This window comes from Amphiprion ocellaris, chromosome 23 (genome assembly GCF_022539595.1).
Source record: "Amphiprion ocellaris isolate individual 3 ecotype Okinawa chromosome 23, ASM2253959v1, whole genome shotgun sequence".
NCBI classification, from domain to species: Eukaryota; Metazoa; Chordata; class Actinopteri; family Pomacentridae; genus Amphiprion; species Amphiprion ocellaris.
Genome location: NC_072788.1, coordinates 19166074 through 19184783, shown reverse-complemented (window position 1 = coordinate 19184783; position 18710 = coordinate 19166074). Strand labels below are relative to the sequence as shown.

Genomic DNA, 18710 nt, shown 5'->3' with positions numbered 1-18710 from the left:
GAGGTGAAGTTCCTGGTTTAGTCGAGTGGATTTATAGTGACACAGTACCTTGCACAATTTTTTAAAATTCCACAATTTAACATTTAATTTTTCCTGCCATGCATCAAAAACATGGTTTTACTAGGGAAGCAAATTCCACTGGGGAAGTTGGAGATTACATAAATTGCAACCTTTTTGACTTCATATACCTGTTTTGCAGTTTAAACTACAAACCTTATTTTTCAGCCTAACTAATTCCGTACTTCCTGCTCTCTGCCTGTGTAAAGCAGAATAATATAGCACAGTGTGCACTCATAAACCCCAACATTACAACCACCTGATCATTATGCTTTTGGTCTTTGGTTGGCCATCAAACCAGCTTTCACCCCTCAAGCCCCAGACTCTACAAAATTTAAAAAAAAAAAAAAAATTTATTTTATTAACTCTTACTAATCCCACGAGGGGAAATTCTGATTTTCGCATATCGCCCCAATTGGGGGAGTCAGAGCGAGGGGTCAGCCGCGGTACAGCGCCCCTGGAGCAGGAAGGGTTAAGGGCCTTGCTCAAAGGCCCAACAGTGGCCGCATTGGGGCTTGAACCTCTGACCTTCTGATCAGCAGTCCAGAGACTTAACCGTTGCCCCAAAAGGATGAGGTCCCACCGAGAGAACTTCTGATGGTGCTCTGTTTTATCAGGTCCCAAGACATTTGAAGCAGATCCTTTATTCTTGGAAGTTGTCAGTTGGATCAGATTGTTTCAGAACATCTTGCAACACCCTCTACAATACACTCACTAGCCCTCTGCCAACAATGTTACCCAGCCATATCTATTTGGCCCTCATCAAAGTCAGATCTTTACCTTTGCACCTTTTCCCCACATTACTGAGCTTGACTGAGCTGAGTATCATCTACAAATTAATACATGTAGATCTTGACATTTGCCATTGTTATGAGATTATCAGTGTTATTCACTTTATATCAGAGTGCTCAGATTAGTTGTGCTTATTGTCATACAGTACAGTATACCAAATAAATACGACTGGTGCCCTGTTCATAAACACTCCCATCTTCCCTGTATCTTTACTGTCAGGTCAAGAGGAACACCTGGGGTACAACTAAGTACATGGAATTGTACATTGTGGCTGACAACACACTGGTAAGATGACTCTCCGCCTACCCTACTCATTCCTCAGCAGAATATTCCTGTGCAGACTCTATCACACAATTGTCCACTGACGTCAGACAGCCATGAAATGACACACTGTGATGGAAACATTGTCCACTTTTTAAACAATTATCCAATTTTAGCTAATGGAGCTCTTTCATACTGACAGTTTTGAGTGAACATAATAGTCATAGCATGGCAAGAGCATGTGGAGACAGGCCAGAAAGATGTCTGCTTAATGAAGGACTGGATTTGAGTGGAGTCTAAAGGTGAATGAGTGTTTAAATAGATGATATGCTGCATCATTGGAATGCTATATCTGAATAAAAGTCCACTTTGGATTCTCTATGTTGCATTAATGGCAGGGTAACAGAACATGTTTACCAGTAAGAAGAGTCATGCCTGTCCATCCATAACTGGTATAACTATGATGATGGACAGAGGTCGAAATAATGAGGTGGGACTAGTTGGGATTCTCATGAGTCATTAGTCTTGGCAGGGAATTTTAAAATGGAACAATTCTGGCAATTTATTAATTTCTCTGAATGCAGACCTCATTCATGCCACTAACATCCTCTATTTTCAATGTCCTGCAGTTTAAACGGCAGAATAAAGACTATGAAAAGACTAAGGCAAGGATAATGGAAATTGCCAATTACGTGGATAAGGTAAGACTAATGGGTTCCCCTGCTACTGGCTGTCATTCTCCAGAGAACAAACAACTCCATTCAACAATGGAGTGCTCACCAATATCTACTTCTGTATGAAGTCTCATCTGGATTTAATCAATAGTGTCCTTCAACAGCTTTTTATGGGAGATAGAGTAGAAATTGTCTTGTGTGACCAGACTGTATTATGGAAGGATTAAGGACCAACGTGAGTGTGTGCATGCTGGTACATATTTACATGTTTGTTGGGTTTTTTTGTGTCTGTGTTTAGTTTTATAGGGCACTGAACATCCGTGTGCCTCTGATTGGTCTTGAAGTTTGGACTGACAGAGATCAGTGTATCATTACCGAGGAGCCAAACGCCACTCTCTGGTCTTTTCTCCAGTGGAGACAGAAGCTAAAATCTCGCAAGAAACACGACAACGCCCAGCTGCTCACGTAAGAAACACAATCACACCTAAGCTACAGCAGCTATATAGCAAAGGATGAGAACACAAGGAGTCTTTAGTCAATGTTTACACTGGATCAGTGAGATCTGTCGGAAGCAGTTTTGCCACAGTCGCAGCCAGAAACTCAAGCAGTGGGATACCATAGGTACTGGAATTTGGAAAGAAAATAGACTTTTACAGTTGTGGTTTGGTTCATTTAGTCTTATTTGTAATAAGAATAAATAAAAATGATACTATTGCTTTATAGTTCAGTTGATACACTTCCAGGTGGTCTTTGTTTAAGTTGTTTAGTCAGCACCAGAGACCAACTACCAATGTCCACAGACCAACTTGCAGGCAGTCACATCCGAGACGTGCAAAGTTAAGGCAGAGTCCCATATTGTGACTAATGAGGCGACTATGAAAGTGATTTGTGTGTTACAGCTGCTCAGTTGAACCAAATCTGTTCCAGTCTAGGTCATCGTGTCTGTTCTAGTATGGATCAGCTGTAGTTCCACATAAAATCATGTAGTTTGTAACATCTAAAGACTGTAATCTTCGGTTTTCTATCTAGTGACGCCAGTAATATCACTTATATGGGAAACATAGCAATAACTAACAGAGCTTCACCTGAAGTAGAAACAGTCTTGGTGTATGTTTTGTCAAGACTTCACTGGCTCCAGTTGCAAATGTGCACATAAACAGGATGCATTTGGTGTCAGTATAATGTGTAAAGTGCAAGTGAAAAGTTAGCCATCATGATGCCAGGGTAGACAGCTCTGTTAAATACTGAAGCGCTTCCACCAGACAGACAGGGCTGAAAAGAATGTGTAGTGACTGGATGTTAAAAGCTGTTTACACAGGCAGCAGTATGTTTCAGTCCATATTTTTATAAAATACTGAGTAATTACTCAGGTTTGCACTTGACACAGTGAGAGATCCTATAAATCTCTCAACATAAAGGAACCCTATAAAGTTCTCTTTACATCCAGGAAAGCACATTGTTTGCAAAGTGACTGCAAAGAATGTTTTCATAATTAAAATGTATAAAATTATAATGTGAAATTAGTCATAGTGACGCACAGGAAATTATAATCTGAATCTCTGCTCCCCTCAGCTTTATGGATCATTGCAAGTGTTTGATTCCGCTCTTACTGCTCTCATAGCGCTGTCGTGGAGGAGACCAAAAACAGAGCTAAAAGGAGCGAGAATACAGGGTATTCATCAGAAGGACAAAAATCACTTCCAGTGATGACAGCTTGTTGTGTAAATAAGCAACTGTTTATCAATTTAAAGAGTGATTCTATGCCAATGTGTTTACACAGCTTGCTTCTTCCAGCCCTAAGTGGTCCAAAAATAAGTAATTTCTAAGGATCATGTTTAATGTATTTTTTATTAACATTTTAAATCCTGTACTGTTTACACCCGCATTTACTCGGCACAAGCACATCTCTGGAAAAGTATGGTAACACTGGCAGAGCTGTGTATTGTACCATTATACAAACAAAACAGGGAGCACATCATAAGAAAACAACTTCATAACACTACCAGAGCTTCAAATTCCACAGGGAGCTCTTCAAGTGCAAAACTTTGCTGGCCTTCACTGTGATCAGCATGTAGATATGTGTATAGTGTGAGAGGAAAAGAGAGAAACTGGATGGGATCTAACATATGGAATCTCAATTAAGCTAGATTAATTTTAATAGCAATAAATGTGTACATTTTTACGCTGAAGAAATGTATCATTCTATACATATGTATTAATCTAGACTTGATATCAGAGCCGACAGTTTGATAATTTTGGGACTGCCAGGTGGGATTTGGAGGATTGACAGCAAGTGATAGCAAACACGGTGTTGTGTCACTACACACTATGCTAACGTAGCTGTGATTATCTATTGTATTATCTATTATGGAATGGTAGCAGTCATTTTACTTACATCAGAAGCTAATGTGCAGTAATTTGTTTTATGGGGTCTTCTATACCTGTTTACAGAGTTCCACAGGACAGAAAGGAGGAGAAAGGGGCACAGTGCAGGATCAGCTCAGTGACAGAACCAGAGAGGATTGGGAAGTTCAGTATTTTCATTCCAGAGGCTGACAGGCTAAACTTTCTGCCACCTACATAAACACAATTTGACAAAAACATTGTGAAGAAAACTGTGTAATATAAACTTTTTAAAAAGACAGACTATGTGACAGGCTCCCAGACTGACTACCAGCTGCTACTGCAAAGTGTGCTGTGGCAGTCAGAGAAAGTGACCACAAATGTGACCATTATGTGATGCAATTCAATCACTTTCTGCCACTGTGGGCTGTAAAACAATACATGTAAAACTTCAAAATAATTATTTCCATGAATCCGTAAATCTAAATTCACTACAACATTTTATCAGCAAGTTACTCTCGCAGTATGATTGCACAGCAGAACCGTGGCTGAACGGATCCTGTATTTAGGGGGGATGGCAGCTGCTGCTACAGCTGTCAACACCAGCTGCTGAAATTACATTCCTGTCTGTGACTGTAAATGCAGTTGTGCTCTTCAAATCTGTTTTTGCTGTGAAAAGGCTATGTTGACAGCATAGGCAATGTGTTGGACTAAGCCTGTGTTCACTTTAGCATGTCCACAGTGATGCACTTGAATGACATTAACGTTGGCAAATGTACCACTGAGTGTATTTTCCTGTTTACAAAGAGTCGACATCTGGTGAAAAGCAACACAGACAGCTTGGCTCACCAAGTCATTATTATCATGGTTGCAATGTTGGCTAAGAAAAGCAATTTACATCAATGAGCCAAAACTTTCTGGCCACAAAGAGGCGGTCCAGTGCAACAACTAATATCCAACCTCAGTCCAGTGTGCTCCTGCTTTTTGTGGTCACCTATGCTGTGTTTATTGCAGCTAAAATTGATATTTAATTGTTCTTATTTAGATATTTTTCAGTCTCAGACAACTGAATGAGGAAAGAATAGTGATTTAATTGATGGGAGTAAATGTTACACACTAACCTGCTGCTGTTTATCTCAGCCAACTTTCTTTTCGCATTCTTTTAAAGTTTGGTTAAAAATTTAGTAGCAATTGACATTTAAATTTCTAAACTAAACTATTTGTTTTACTAAAATTAGGCTGTTTTGGTAATGTTTCATCTTCAGGGGGAGGGAAATGCCATTTTATCTTAGACAAAAGGACGAAAATCAAATAAAAAGATACTGATTTATTAGGCTTCATATCAGAGTACTCTGAGTTATCAGACACATTTTATACTCTTCTTGTGCAGCAAAAGGTTGTGTGTTGTTACAGAATCAGTCAAAATTTTAGATTCTCCCATTCAAGTAGATGCAAAGCACCAAATAAAGGCCAAAAAACATTTGGACTACTTCTACTCAAGACATCAAAACACTTATGGAAGTATGCAGTGAATTTTTAAAAATTCTTCTGAAAGAACTGAAAAAAAAATTCCACTCATTTGATAAAATCACCTATTAAAGTGAACATTCCTGTGTAATAATGGCTCCTTAAACACAGCGTCTGAAACTACAAAGGTGTCTCTGATGTTTCTGACACATTTGGAGAGAAAATTCTCCACTAAAAGTATCGATCAGTCATTCCTCTTTTGAATGTTAGCTTCAGGTGAAACTAAACAGCTACATCAGCTGCTTCACTTCTTGTTCAGAGTGAGAACCTGCATACTCTTGGCCCTCCTGATGTTAATGCATGGCTCGATAATCAACGTTGTGCCTCAGCTAATAAGAAAGCTGATGAACTCCACATCCTCCCACCAACTTCCCATCTCCTGATGAGCCTCTGCATGACTCTAATGACACACACTCCTACCTTTGGGTCAGATAATTCCATTTTTATTAGTGTATAAATTGACAAATGATTAGTTAAACAGGGATTTTATTAAGCAGATGATTTTGCCTCAGTTGGCTGTAATTGGGCTGAACAGCTCAGCAAGCTGGCAGTAGAAGCACACACACACTCACACAGCACACATTCATCTATAAGCAGTAAATTTTTGGCCCCTCACGCTCTGTAATTAGTTGTGCTGATACCACAGGGCCTGTTTTGTTTTGATTCATCAGACAGGGCTTGATTCTGTTTTTGGATGCTAAGTGACAACTGCCAGGAGACCACATGGTGGATTGAGGTTCCTTGCACGCCCTCTCCCACATCTGACAAGCTTATCATGTCTGCTGCTGTGCAATGCTGTTGCATCTGCAATCAGTGGGCATCCGCTGTGGAGCCCGTAAGTGAACAGGGAGGAGATTAAGGTTAAGTGATTCTTCCTTGTGTGTGTGTGTGTGTGTGTGCGTGCGTGCGCGTGTGTGTGTGTGTGTGTGTGTGTGCGTGCGTGCGTGCGTGCGTGCGTGCGTGCGTGTGTGTGTGATAGGGGTGTGATTTTCAAGGGGACAACTATCGGGATGGCACCGCTGGAGGGGATGTGCAGCCTGGAAAACTCTGGAGGCATCAATGTGGTACGTGGTAATACATTTCTCCTTTTCTCCTCAGTTCTTATCGTGGCTCTGTTTTTCTTTCCTTTTTCTCCCTCAGTCTTTTTACTCAGCTTGAATCCATCGTCTATTGATTGTGTGTGTGTTTTAGCAGGTGCAGAGCTTCCTACAAAATATGGACTTGCAATTATCACTTCCACATCTTGCATTAGGTTTCAAGATCCAATTAATTGATTAGGCTAAAGGCTGACAGCTAAGGGCATACAGTGAGAGGTTAAAGCTACACTAATCAATATTATTATATCATTGTTTAACTCAATGTTCTCAACCTGGTGTCCAGCAGCAGCAGGCAGCTGTTTTCCATTAAGACACTGATAAATCCAATGCACACTCCCTACTTAGCACCAAACAATTAACAGACAGAATTACAGAATAGGTGGGGAGCATAGTGAAGCATTTAACAGCTAAAGAGCCAAATATTCTTCTCAGGAGTTGGTGGAGACTAAACTAGAGCTAAAAGGAAAGGGACTTTTATTATCAGTTGGACACTAACGTGACTTTAAATGGATGCTTCTCTCTGGTTCCTGGATGTGTAAATACAGAATACAACAGAAGTGAGCAGAGGGACACAGACACTGAGCCTTTTCCATTAACCTTGTGATAGATGAGAATTATACCTGTACCCATGGTAACTGTAGAAAAAGATAGCAAAAGCTGTGGCATCAACATTCTTAGCAGATGTAAAAATTAATAATGTCACTGAGAAATATTGACTTAGATGTCTTTAGTTTTTAACCCTCTGAACTGATGTTTTTTATTTCTGTTCCGTTTCTTCTTGCTGTGGCCTAATTTTTCACCGCATTATAAATGCTGCACCTTTATGGAAAAGGCTCAATCATTGTTAGAAGTCAAAAGATTTCAGAACATTTTTTTTCAAGTGCCCACAAGTGTTTGTTTTGTATAGTTTAGCCAAATATTCACAACTGTTGGCTGCATCTGAGTCCTATATGGCTTCACTGTTGCACTGAGAAGTGCAGATTGTCTTTTTACAGAATTTAGAGCAGATAGTTTATTACTTGTGAGTTTTAAAATTTTCCCAACAGAGTGGCATGTCACACATGACGAGGACCACTGGAAAGTTAAAATGTTCACAATTGTCTCTGATTTTACATGATTTTTTTTGACAATACCAGACCTTCACACCCACTAGAGGGTTTTGGTGTTCAGAAAATGAAAGTATTCTTTGTCAGCTTACAACACACCATTTATAGTTCATTAGAAAGTAGGCATTGCTCTTTGGAAAATTTTTTACTGACTTTATCTACCGATATGTTTTTTGTGTTTGCTGAATGAACTGTAGACACAGACATCAGATGTTGCAGAAATGCTCAAACCAGCCTGTTTGCCACCAACAGCTACATAGTCAAAGACCCTGCCGCAGTTCCTGTTGCATCCAGTTCTTTGTTACACTCAGACATAAGAAGGATGTCGATCTACTAATCTCACGAAAACAAATATGCAAGTTCTCAAAATGGCAAACTGTTCTTTAAACAGATTTAAATGGACAAAAAGGAAACATGAGAGGTTGTTTTTGTGTTGCCTAGTTTCAAGATTTGTGTGACTGAAAAAAACAAGGTCATCTTTCAGTGGATGTTTGGGATATCAGTATGACAGCCATGTAGTACACTTTTCAGATATGAGTCCTGCCAGCTCTTGCTGAAAAATAGATTAAATATCTTACCATGACAAGTCAAGATCAGTTACATTGAGACACGTTTGATCGTCCAAAGCAACTGCTACTTGACAAGAAGATTCCTCGATGAAAAAACAAAACATTTAATCATTCTTAAATACTTCTTCAGTTGAATAAATCCTGTTTATACTACACTAAAGGCACGACACGCTTGGATCAGCACAATATATAGCTACATTATGCAGATCTTCAGGACCTTTTCTAAAACGTCTTGGCTACACTCAAATCTTTCTTGGTGACAGCTTTAAAATACCCACTCTGTAGCAGCATTCAACCTTTTCAACTGTATGCCTCCACATATGAGTGCAGCAGAGGACTGAATGGCCAGAGAGATCGATGGCTTTTCCAAGCTTGATTAGCTTCTAATAGGGTCTTAGCTGTCCTGTGGGCAGAGGCAGTCTGTAGAATCCAAATGTCCTGTGGCTGTCGAGCACAGTCCCAGCAAACACACACACACACACACACACACACACACACACACACACACACACACACACACACACACACACACACACACACACACACACACACACACACACTACCTCTGTGACTCAGCTCTCAGAGCAATAAATAGCATGTGAAGGATTTCACTGCAGAACATCAGTATTTCCAGACCGTTAACACAGCCCCTTTTTATACAGTATGCATAATTCAGAAGCAGAGCTAAGAGAGAATGACAGCTTTCATTGGATCAAAGAGGAGTTAAATAAATACGAAAACTGTCACTTCAGTGTGTGTTCACTCAGCTGTATCCTTGTGAATTTGACTTTTTTTACCTTTGAAACTGGGACACTGGCTGCTTCCTATTTCTTCGGAAGTTTAGCTTCAAGTTTAAATCCTCTAACCACTTCAAACATTTGTACTGATTATGTATATAGTGTATTTATTTTAGTGTTGATTTGTCATTAAACAAAACCTTAAATACCTTAAGCACACATTCAAATCAACAAATGAATGGCTTCACCAGAATGAGATTGAGGTTTTGGAATGGCCCCGCCAGAGTCCAGACCTGAATCTGATCGAACATCTGTGGGGTGATATGAAGAGGGCTGTGCACAGGAGATGCCCTTGCAATCTGTAAGATTTGGGGCAGTTTTGCACAAAAGAGTGAGCACATATTGGTACTTTGTTCCTCTAAAGTGTCTGAGTAGTTCCTCTATCACTGCCAGCTGAACGTAAAATCCCTCTAAAGATGCAGTTTGCATTGACCCACCATACCTGTCAGTGTCCACATGTTGTTGTCAGACTTATCTGAATCACATAATTGACACCGACACCTGTATTTTACCTACAGGATCACTCAGAGCTTTCCATTGGTGCAGCAGCCACAATGGCCCATGAGATCGGCCACAACTTCGGCATGAGCCATGACCATGACGGCTGCTGTGTGGAGGCCACTGCTGAGCAGGGAGGCTGCGTGATGGCTGCTGCCACTGGGTGAGGCTCAGGCATTGCATCAGGCTACAGCACAAACCTGCGTACACTGAGATGTTGACACTAACAGCTTGACATATGAATAACAATTCCATCAACTAAAAGGGAAAACAAATTACATATTAATGTGGCTGCCTTAAGAAATCTTTTTGTCACTTGAGAGTTTTGATTTCCCTCAGACATAAAAACACCAACTTTTCTCCTTTTTTCATCGTAACAATAATTGATTTTTAATCAACAGTTTTCAGTGAGATTGCATTTCCCATGTTGTCCTTGACAGAATTGCTAAGAAATCGAATGAAATAAATCAGATCCCCTCATTTGTTGTCCTACAATCCAACAAAGCACTAAGTAGAAACATAAAAAACATTTTACAAAAACAAGACAAAAAAACAGCAGTCTGTATGTTATGGCTGCAACTAACATTTCTTTTAATCAACAAACCAGTTTTTTCTCTGCCAACACAATATAACCAACAAACAGCAAGCAGTCTCAAAATAAAGATGATGGACAAGGTTTTGACATTCTGCTAATGACTCAAACAACGATCAGAATAATTGCAGATTAATTTTATGTTAATTGACTGATTAATCAATGAGTGGTTGCAGCTCTAATGCTTATTTGTAATTGCAAATTTTGCTTCACAAAAATGAAATATAAGTGTCCCTGTCCAGGCACCCATTCCCTCGAGTCTTCAGTCGCTGCAGTAAACGTGACCTTGACAGCTACTTCCAGAAAGGAGGAGGCATGTGTCTTTACAATATGCCCAACATGAAGGACCTCGTGGGGGGCAAGAAGTGCGGCAATGGCTTTGTGGAGGATGGAGAAGAGTGTGACTGTGGAGAACCTGATGTGAGCACCTTTGTTCATACATATTAGTTTGAATTACCCCAACTACAAGTAGTAAAACTAGTATTTCAACTGTACATAGTAAAACTAGTATTTCCTGACTTGAATTCTGTTAACACTCAGATGTGAGACTGATGTTAATCTTGTGATCTTTTATGATCTTATTCTGTTATTTAACAAAGGAGCAATTTTTTCTCTTTCTTTTTATTTCTGTCTCTGGCAGAAAGAGGCCCACTATTGCATGGTGCTGCCACCACCATGCTTCAGTGTAGGGAAGAAATTATCCAGTGTTAAGGAGTATCTGCTTCTTGCCAGACATAGGGCTTGGAGTTCTGCTCAAGGAGCTGTTTTTGTCTGACAACTCCAGAGAATATTTTTCTATGTACTCTCAGAGTCCTTTAAATGCAGCTAGGTAACTTCAAACAAGCTGGTATTTACTCAGAGCAGCTACTGTCTGCTCTTTTACCTAACGAAAAAGGTCTTTACCAATGTCCATGCCTCAATTACTCAGTCAAATGGCTGGCTGTGCTCCTGATCTAATGGCTCAAAAGATTGCTTGCACCCCTAAGGTTTTATTTTTTTTTAAACTTTTGCAAAAAAAATTTAAATAATCTAACATTATGTTTCACTTAAGGCTGTCAAAATTAATGTGTTAATGCAGATTAATCCATTATCATGATTAATCTGATTAAAAATTTAATGCGATTAACCCATCAGCAGAATGGCTTAAAATCCACGAAACGTTTCTGGCAACGCATTTCGGGCAGTTTGTCCAAGTAGACTTGCAGTCGCGCATGCCGCCGTACATGCGCAAATGGGCAGTTGATCCGGTAGTGGCAGCTCAAAGTGTACAGCTCAAAGTCACACTGGTAAAAATCTACCAAAAAAAGAAAAAAGCTTTAGTAAATGCAACAAACAGATAGGCAACAATTGTCATATTGGACAAAGTAGATAGAAGCAGCGATAGAATTACAGTATCAAGTAAAACGTTAATTAATGATTAAGTATTTTTTTTGTTTAGATGTCATTGCTAGAGTATGCAGCTGTTTTTACTCGTTTCCTTGAAGTTTTGCCTTCTATAGCTGGTCGTCAGTGTATCCTCGTCATTCATGCGCTCTGCATCACAATTGTGCAACACAGCTGAAAGATTGCTGAAATTTTCCTCAAATTGGGGTGAAGTGTTTGCGCTCTATAAAGCCAGAGGTTAAGTAAACCTCCTTTGATTCAAGCAGCAAATTGAAACAGAGGAAGCAAACTGGTAGCTGACAGCAGCAGCGGCGCTGACAAGGACTGTTTATGACTCCAACTCAGAGCGGAGCTGACAGTCAGGCAGGGCTGCTGACAAGCCACCTGTTCGTAGCAAATGAGAAGAGCTGCAGAATGCTGCTTAATGGTCTCACCTTGACAAACATATGGGTGTGGCGTTCAAGATTGCAAACTAAATGCAATCCTCCTCTTCTTGTTTTTCGAGAAGTTAGAATGCTTTCAAAAAGTATTTTACAACTTTCAATATTTAACTGTAAAACTAAAAGGTTTTGTTATTTTGAAAATCTAATTAAGACTGTTGTATAGAAAATGTGTGTGGAAAGAGAGGAGAACATTTTAGTCATAGAATTCAAGCAACACTGGCTCAGTCTTGCTGTTCAAATGAACATCACTCTACAAACAAGTTAGTGATTTTTTGTTGTTGTGTTCACCCATAATCCCCTCTTCATTCTTTCCTGCTGGTATAATTGGCTTTTCTTTCTCTTGTTTGAGCCACATTTGTTTTTAGCATAACTGTTGTTCTGCTCAGGGCACCATAGCAACAGGAGATGTTGTTTTTTGTCTATGCCATATGACACAAGAGCAGCAGCAAAGTCACATCTCTTGATTTTTTTTTCTACCAAAATGTGTTCAAACTGTGACTTGTCAGTCACAGTTGTCAGACCTCTGTTACCTTGAACAAGTGTGTGCAAATGTGTGTTTGGTGAAAGCTGCTTTCTAATGAGTCAACCTGTAAAAAGTTTGGGGATTTTGTTTCATTATCAAGAACCCTCCAGTGAATTGTTGACCTGTGACCTTCTTGATGCTGGATGCTGGTGTAGCTTCTGGACCAGGATTCTTGTTAATATTTAGTGGTGCATGCTTATTTTGATTTCTAACTGTTGCCTTAAAGGCTTATTACATTCACATCTGCACATAGCTCTCTTTCAATGATAAATGTACCATTTCTGTTTTTCCTCAGACAAACAGTACTGCTCTAAACTACTAAATATTTCCCTGTGCAATATTGCCTAAATGTCAAATGATTCAAAATTGCATTACCATTTAGTAACTGCATTACTTGTATGTTGAGTTATTACTCTTATGAGCAATCAAAAACAGATACTTAAGAGAAGAAACTCAGTGCAGCTAAAGTGAATCCACCTGTGATCACTAAAACTAAACTGAGTACAGTGATGGTGACCAACATAAAATTAATGGAAACACAATTACAGCAGTAATCAAAGGTATAGAATGCGTAGTAGCACCACTAATCAGGTCTACAGTGACCGTTCTCCTAAAATGTTGTCACAGACACTGTGCTACTTACATAATATTGCTCTGAAAAGCACACGGGAAAGTACTTCGTACTTGATGTTAGGTACAAAACTGCACGATGAAACTCAAACATAAGGGTAAAATACATGAAAAGAAGCTCAATGAATATCGGGATTAGAGCAAGGTAAATTTGTTTGACTTTGATGGGGTGTTACACATCCGTTGGCTGAGGATCAAGTGAGGGTGAAGAGGCACAACACAAGATGGCAATAATAAAGATCTATTAACAATCAGAAGATGAATGAACAAAACTACAACGAGAGTCAAAGAACTACAACGGGAAGTAATACTAGGCAGAACGGGGAATGTCCAAACACTGTCACTGCGTAGAGGTCCTCCTAGAGGATGGATGGAATTACAACAAGCGTCTATACAAAATTTACAGGAATTAAACTATCCCACGTAAGGTATAACCCAGGTATTAAAGCTAGACCACATGGAACTAGAATTAAACATTGAACAGGAAGACTGACAATTCGGCTTTACTAGAATGAGTCAGAACAAATGCTAACAAAAGTACTAAGACTGGCTCAGAGATCAAACGGGGACTTAACTGATGTGGAAGGCAGAGAGGAGGGGGTACGAGAGGCCGTGGCAGGAGGGAATAGTGACATGTGGATGATGGCTGGATGGTGGGGCAGGTGCTGCGGCAGATTGCTCTCCGACGTGGGAATGATCCAGAGGACGAGGGGGGTGGAAGGCAAATCCAGGGAAAGCGTGAGCAGGCCGGACTGGATGATAAAAGACACGATGGTAAGTGCAAGGTTTAAACCGAACAGGCAACCAGTACTGACTGTGACTTGTTCGACGGTCCGGCATAGAGTAGTGTGCAGCGTCTGTTCTAATGGGAGAAGGAGCAGTTGATTTGATTGCTCCCACCTGCTCACACACCAATTCCAGTTGATTGGATATGCAACACCTACCTGTCAGCGCCGTGCACACACGCCACCTGAGAGAGGGAGCGGGAGTGAGGAAAAAACACTGCCAGTACCTGGAGCTAGAGGCTGAGCGTGTGACATGGGGTCCTGCATGTTTGCTGTGAATTAGGCCACGACTATTGCAGTGAGTGCATAGTCCTGACATGAAGCACATAGGTGGGAGTTTGATGATATGGGGTTGCATGCGTGCAAAAGGTGATGGTGAGGTGACATTTATAAATGGCACCATGAATGCCTTTGAAATTACCAAATAGCGACTGACCAGATGACTCTCAGTCTGCAGAAGCTTTGCAGAAGACAAAACTAAAAAATCTCCTCAAAAACTGATTCAGCTCTGGTATCCTCCATGCCAAGGAAGCGTTTATTTCGCTCTGTTTCTGATGACATACATTAGTATGTCATCAGAAATAGAGTTGGATATATGAAGTATTTTTAAAAAATAATAATAAAAGATTTAAATGTCGGGGGCTGCACAGTGGCGTAGTGGTTAGCACTTTCGCCTTGCAGCAAGAAGGTCCCTGGTTCGCGTCCCGGCTTTCCCGGGATCTTTCTGCATGGAGTTTGCATGTTCTCCCTGTGCATGCGTGGGTTCTCTCCGGGTACTCCGGCTTCCTCCCACAGTCCAAAAATATGCTGAGGTTAATTGATTATTCTAAATTGCCCATAGGTGTGAATGTGAGAGTGCTTGTTTGTCTTTGTATGTGGCCCTGCGACAGACTGGCGACCTGTCCAGGGTGTCCCCTGCCTTCGCCCGAGTCAGCTGGGATAGGCTCCAGCACCCCCCGCGACCCTAGTGAGGATTAAGCGGTGTATAGATAATGGATGGATGGATGGATGGATTTAAATGTCAGTTGTGAAAGGCGTACTGACTTTTGTCGCATTGACCTACTGTGGGGCCTGTATTTTTAATATAGTGAATCTAAATGGTTTACATTTTACTTATTTGCAGATACACTACTGTACAACTAACAAGTAATGCAGTTGCTGTAAGCTGATGCAGTTTGGAATCATTTGAAATTTTAGTGATATTGCACAGAGGTGGACTCACTCCTGTTGTATGCTGTATGCTTCATACTTGTAACGGACAGATGGTCTTTTTGTCTACATTAATGACTTATCAGTGTTTAAACTCCAGACCTGACTTTAACTTGCCTTCATTAATAATTAAGTGAGCCGCTGTGGTAATGATCCTTTATTAATTCCTGACCAACTTTTATACATGCTGACATGATATTCGTTGCTATTTATTGATTTTTTCCAAAGGATTTTTTATTGCAGTTCTAAAGTTTATTATTTATTATTGGCCTACTAACATGTGAAACTGCTGAATGGACAGCTTGTTCGAAGGTGATAAACTCTTGATCATTCTTAATAACAGTAATGACTTAAGCTTTTTAATGACTCAAAAGGTCGAGAGATTTTTCACAAACCAATTGCAAATGGTACGTTATTTAAACAGCAATATAATCAATTAACATTGATAAAAAAAATTTAAAAACACTGATTACAAAGCACAAACTCTTACTAAAGGTGGATTTGTTAGAAATGACCTTTTGACACATATATGTTAAAGAACAGGTGAGCTAAGGTGGACAGGGATTGGGCTTGTGGGTATTAAATGTGTGTGTTTGACTGTTGGCAGGAATGCACCAATGACTGCTGCAATGCCAATAATTGTACCTTGAAGGAGGAGGCTCAATGCGCCCATGGAGTGTGCTGCGAGGGCTGTAAAGTAAGACACTCTCTCCCTCTCTCTCTCTCTCTGTCACACACACGCACACACACAAACTCATCATGTGTAGGCTGAGTGGCGTAGGAGGGAGCTCATCTCGTTTGCAGTAGTAGCTCGGTATCATTAGTTCACTGTCAGTCATCATGTCAGTGTGTTGACATACTGTACCCACAACGTGTGTCAGCTTCCATCACAGAGCAGCTCGTTGCCTTCACATCACACCAGCACTTTTCATCTCTGCTCTCATCTCACTGTTCAAATGCAGATCCTGACATCCCATTGTAATACACAGAACTATGAAACCAAATTCTACCAAGCTTTAATCTGACAGAAGAGACAAAACACTGAAGATAGCAATAACTTATGCATTGTCTGCAGAAGAAGAGCTATTTCACCTCTCATTCATTCTCTGTTCTTCTCATTGCAATTCTGTATCTTTTAATTGGAATGTTTCCTCTGCAGGCTGTATACTGTATGGCATATATTAATATATTCATACACGCTACACTAAGGAGCAGTAATAATTTAACAGAAAAATAATACTGCATGTCAGTTTTTTTTCTTGAGTAGTCTTCCTCAGGGCTGCACAGTGGCGTAGTGGTTAGCACTTTCGCCTTGCAGCAAGAAGGTCCCTGGTTCGCGTCCCGGCTTTCCCGGGATCTTTCTGCATGGAGTTTGCATGTTCTCCCTGTGCATGCGTGGGTTCTCTCCGGGTACTCCGGCTTCCTCCCACAGTCCAAAAATATGCTGAGGTTAATTGATTATTCTAAATTGCCCGTAGGTGTGAATGTGAGAGTGCTTGTTTGTCTTTGTATGTGGCCCTGCGACAGACTGGCGATCTGTCCAGGGTGTCCCCTGCCTTCGCCCGAGTCAGCTGGGATAGGCTCCAGCCCCCCCCGCGACCCTAGTGAGGATTAAGCGGTGTATAGATAATGGATGGATGGATGGATAGTCTTCCTCATATTTTTTTTACATTTTAATCGACATATTTTACTTAATGTCAGTTTTGATTCCTTTCAAAATTACCACTAAAGCTGCTCTAAATAATGTTACATTGTAGGCAGTGGCTAAAATGACTGTAATGACAAAGGTGTGGATCCAAACAGCCAACAGAGTTATTGACTAGCTAGTAAAATTAGAAGAGCATTTAGTGGCTAAAGACAAAGAGGGTGGTGGACACCAAAAATGAAGTAAAAGGAGAATGTTGGACCAAAAAATTACCTGAAATAAATGCTTGTGTTGCACTTTATGTGCAAAAGTGTGGATATGCAGCTGTTTATGTTATGCCTCTCTGCATATCCACAAGCTTTGCAGTAGTAGTTCAAGAGTTTTCACTGGTACATAACCTTAAATCCTTTGATAAAACAAACAAATAAATAAATTCTTTCATTTGATGTGATTTCTGCTTTTCCTGCTGCCTTCAAGTGGCCAAAAAATAATCACTGCAGCTTTAACAAAATGATAATAAATGCCCTGTATTTCTACTGTCCATGACAAAGAAAATATACACTGAATTTAATTATAAGTGCAAAAGATGTGAAATTTCACCATCTTTACACCATTTTTGCGCTGTTCAACAAAATTTTCAACAATTGTCTTAAATACACCTTTGTAATTAATGATCATGAAGGACAGTCATCAGAAAGCTTGACATCGACACTCCTTTTACCAGTGACTGTAAAAGGCCATCCTAAAATGCAGTTTTCATGAAATTACGCAAAGCCACTAACAACCAGAGAAAGATGAGAATGGAAGAATTTAATACAAGTTTGAATAATGTGTTTATATTTTTGTTCAGTACAGAAGATTCGTTGGATAGTAGGCTGTGAACTTAACAGTGTTGTATCTAAGGAAAACAGAGAGATAATCAGTTGTCTACTGGGTGGTTTTACCTCTTCCCTTATAATAAAAAGACAGGTTTTAATTTAATAAAATATAAATGTAATGTATCGAGTCTGTCTTGTTTTCCCCAAGTGGCCTGGAAATCTGTTATGCAGCTTCAAGTTGATTTGTGTGAAAACATTTATTGGTGTTGTTTTTTTCTACATAAGCCTACAATACTGCACTTCAATTTTTCTAGCGTAGGTCTTTTAAGGCTTGCACATTTTACATGTCCCTTTAAATATCCATGTAGATTTCCATTTCAATTTAAAGTTAAGCTCTTCAGAATTGAGCAAAGCTTGCTAGTTTGCAAAATTGTAACCACCAACTGACCTTGCAATGTCTAGTACAGCAGGTGGATTTATTCCCCCAACTTAAATATACTATAATGCTATTATATAATATATTGTCCTCTGCTCATATGTTGCTACTTCTGCTTACCGTTAAAATCATCATTTTGACTCCATTTTCCTCAGCTGATGGCCAGATTAGTCTGCTGTGCAGCCGTAGGGTAAAAATGAGCCACTGTACCCTTTGTGACGCCCCTTCCTCCCATTTTCTCTTCGAAATTGTGTAATTTATACATTGTACTGTAATTGTATTGTGTCTAAAGCCCCAGGATCCAACCATTAGCTCTGTCATGGAACATAATGGCTTTTTGTAGTGCCATTATGTTGTGGTCATTTATTAATTTTGGGAATACAGTGCTGTGGAAAAGTATTCTCCCCCCTATAAATATCAAAGATAATCCATGGAATCACTAAATGCAGTTTTTAAATGATGATTTCGTTTATTAAAGGAAAAATGCTGTCCAGCCCCACCTTCTCTTTATGAATAAGTAATAAA

General features: G+C 39.9%; 1 protein-coding gene across 1 annotated transcript in view; it reads left to right on the top strand.

Moving 5' to 3' along the window:
* The window catches only part of adam19a (ADAM metallopeptidase domain 19a), a 265930-nt gene that overhangs the window by 189680 nt on the left and 57540 nt on the right, over positions 1-18710 (top strand). Inside the window, exons 7-13 of the mRNA XM_055007585.1 lie at positions 1069-1134; positions 1740-1811; positions 2083-2249; positions 6634-6718; positions 9742-9884; positions 10556-10733; positions 15894-15983. Coding sequence (XP_054863560.1) covers positions 1069-1134; positions 1740-1811; positions 2083-2249; positions 6634-6718; positions 9742-9884; positions 10556-10733; positions 15894-15983 — 801 coding nt within the window. The remainder of the gene's footprint in view (positions 1-1068; positions 1135-1739; positions 1812-2082; positions 2250-6633; positions 6719-9741; positions 9885-10555; positions 10734-15893; positions 15984-18710) is intronic.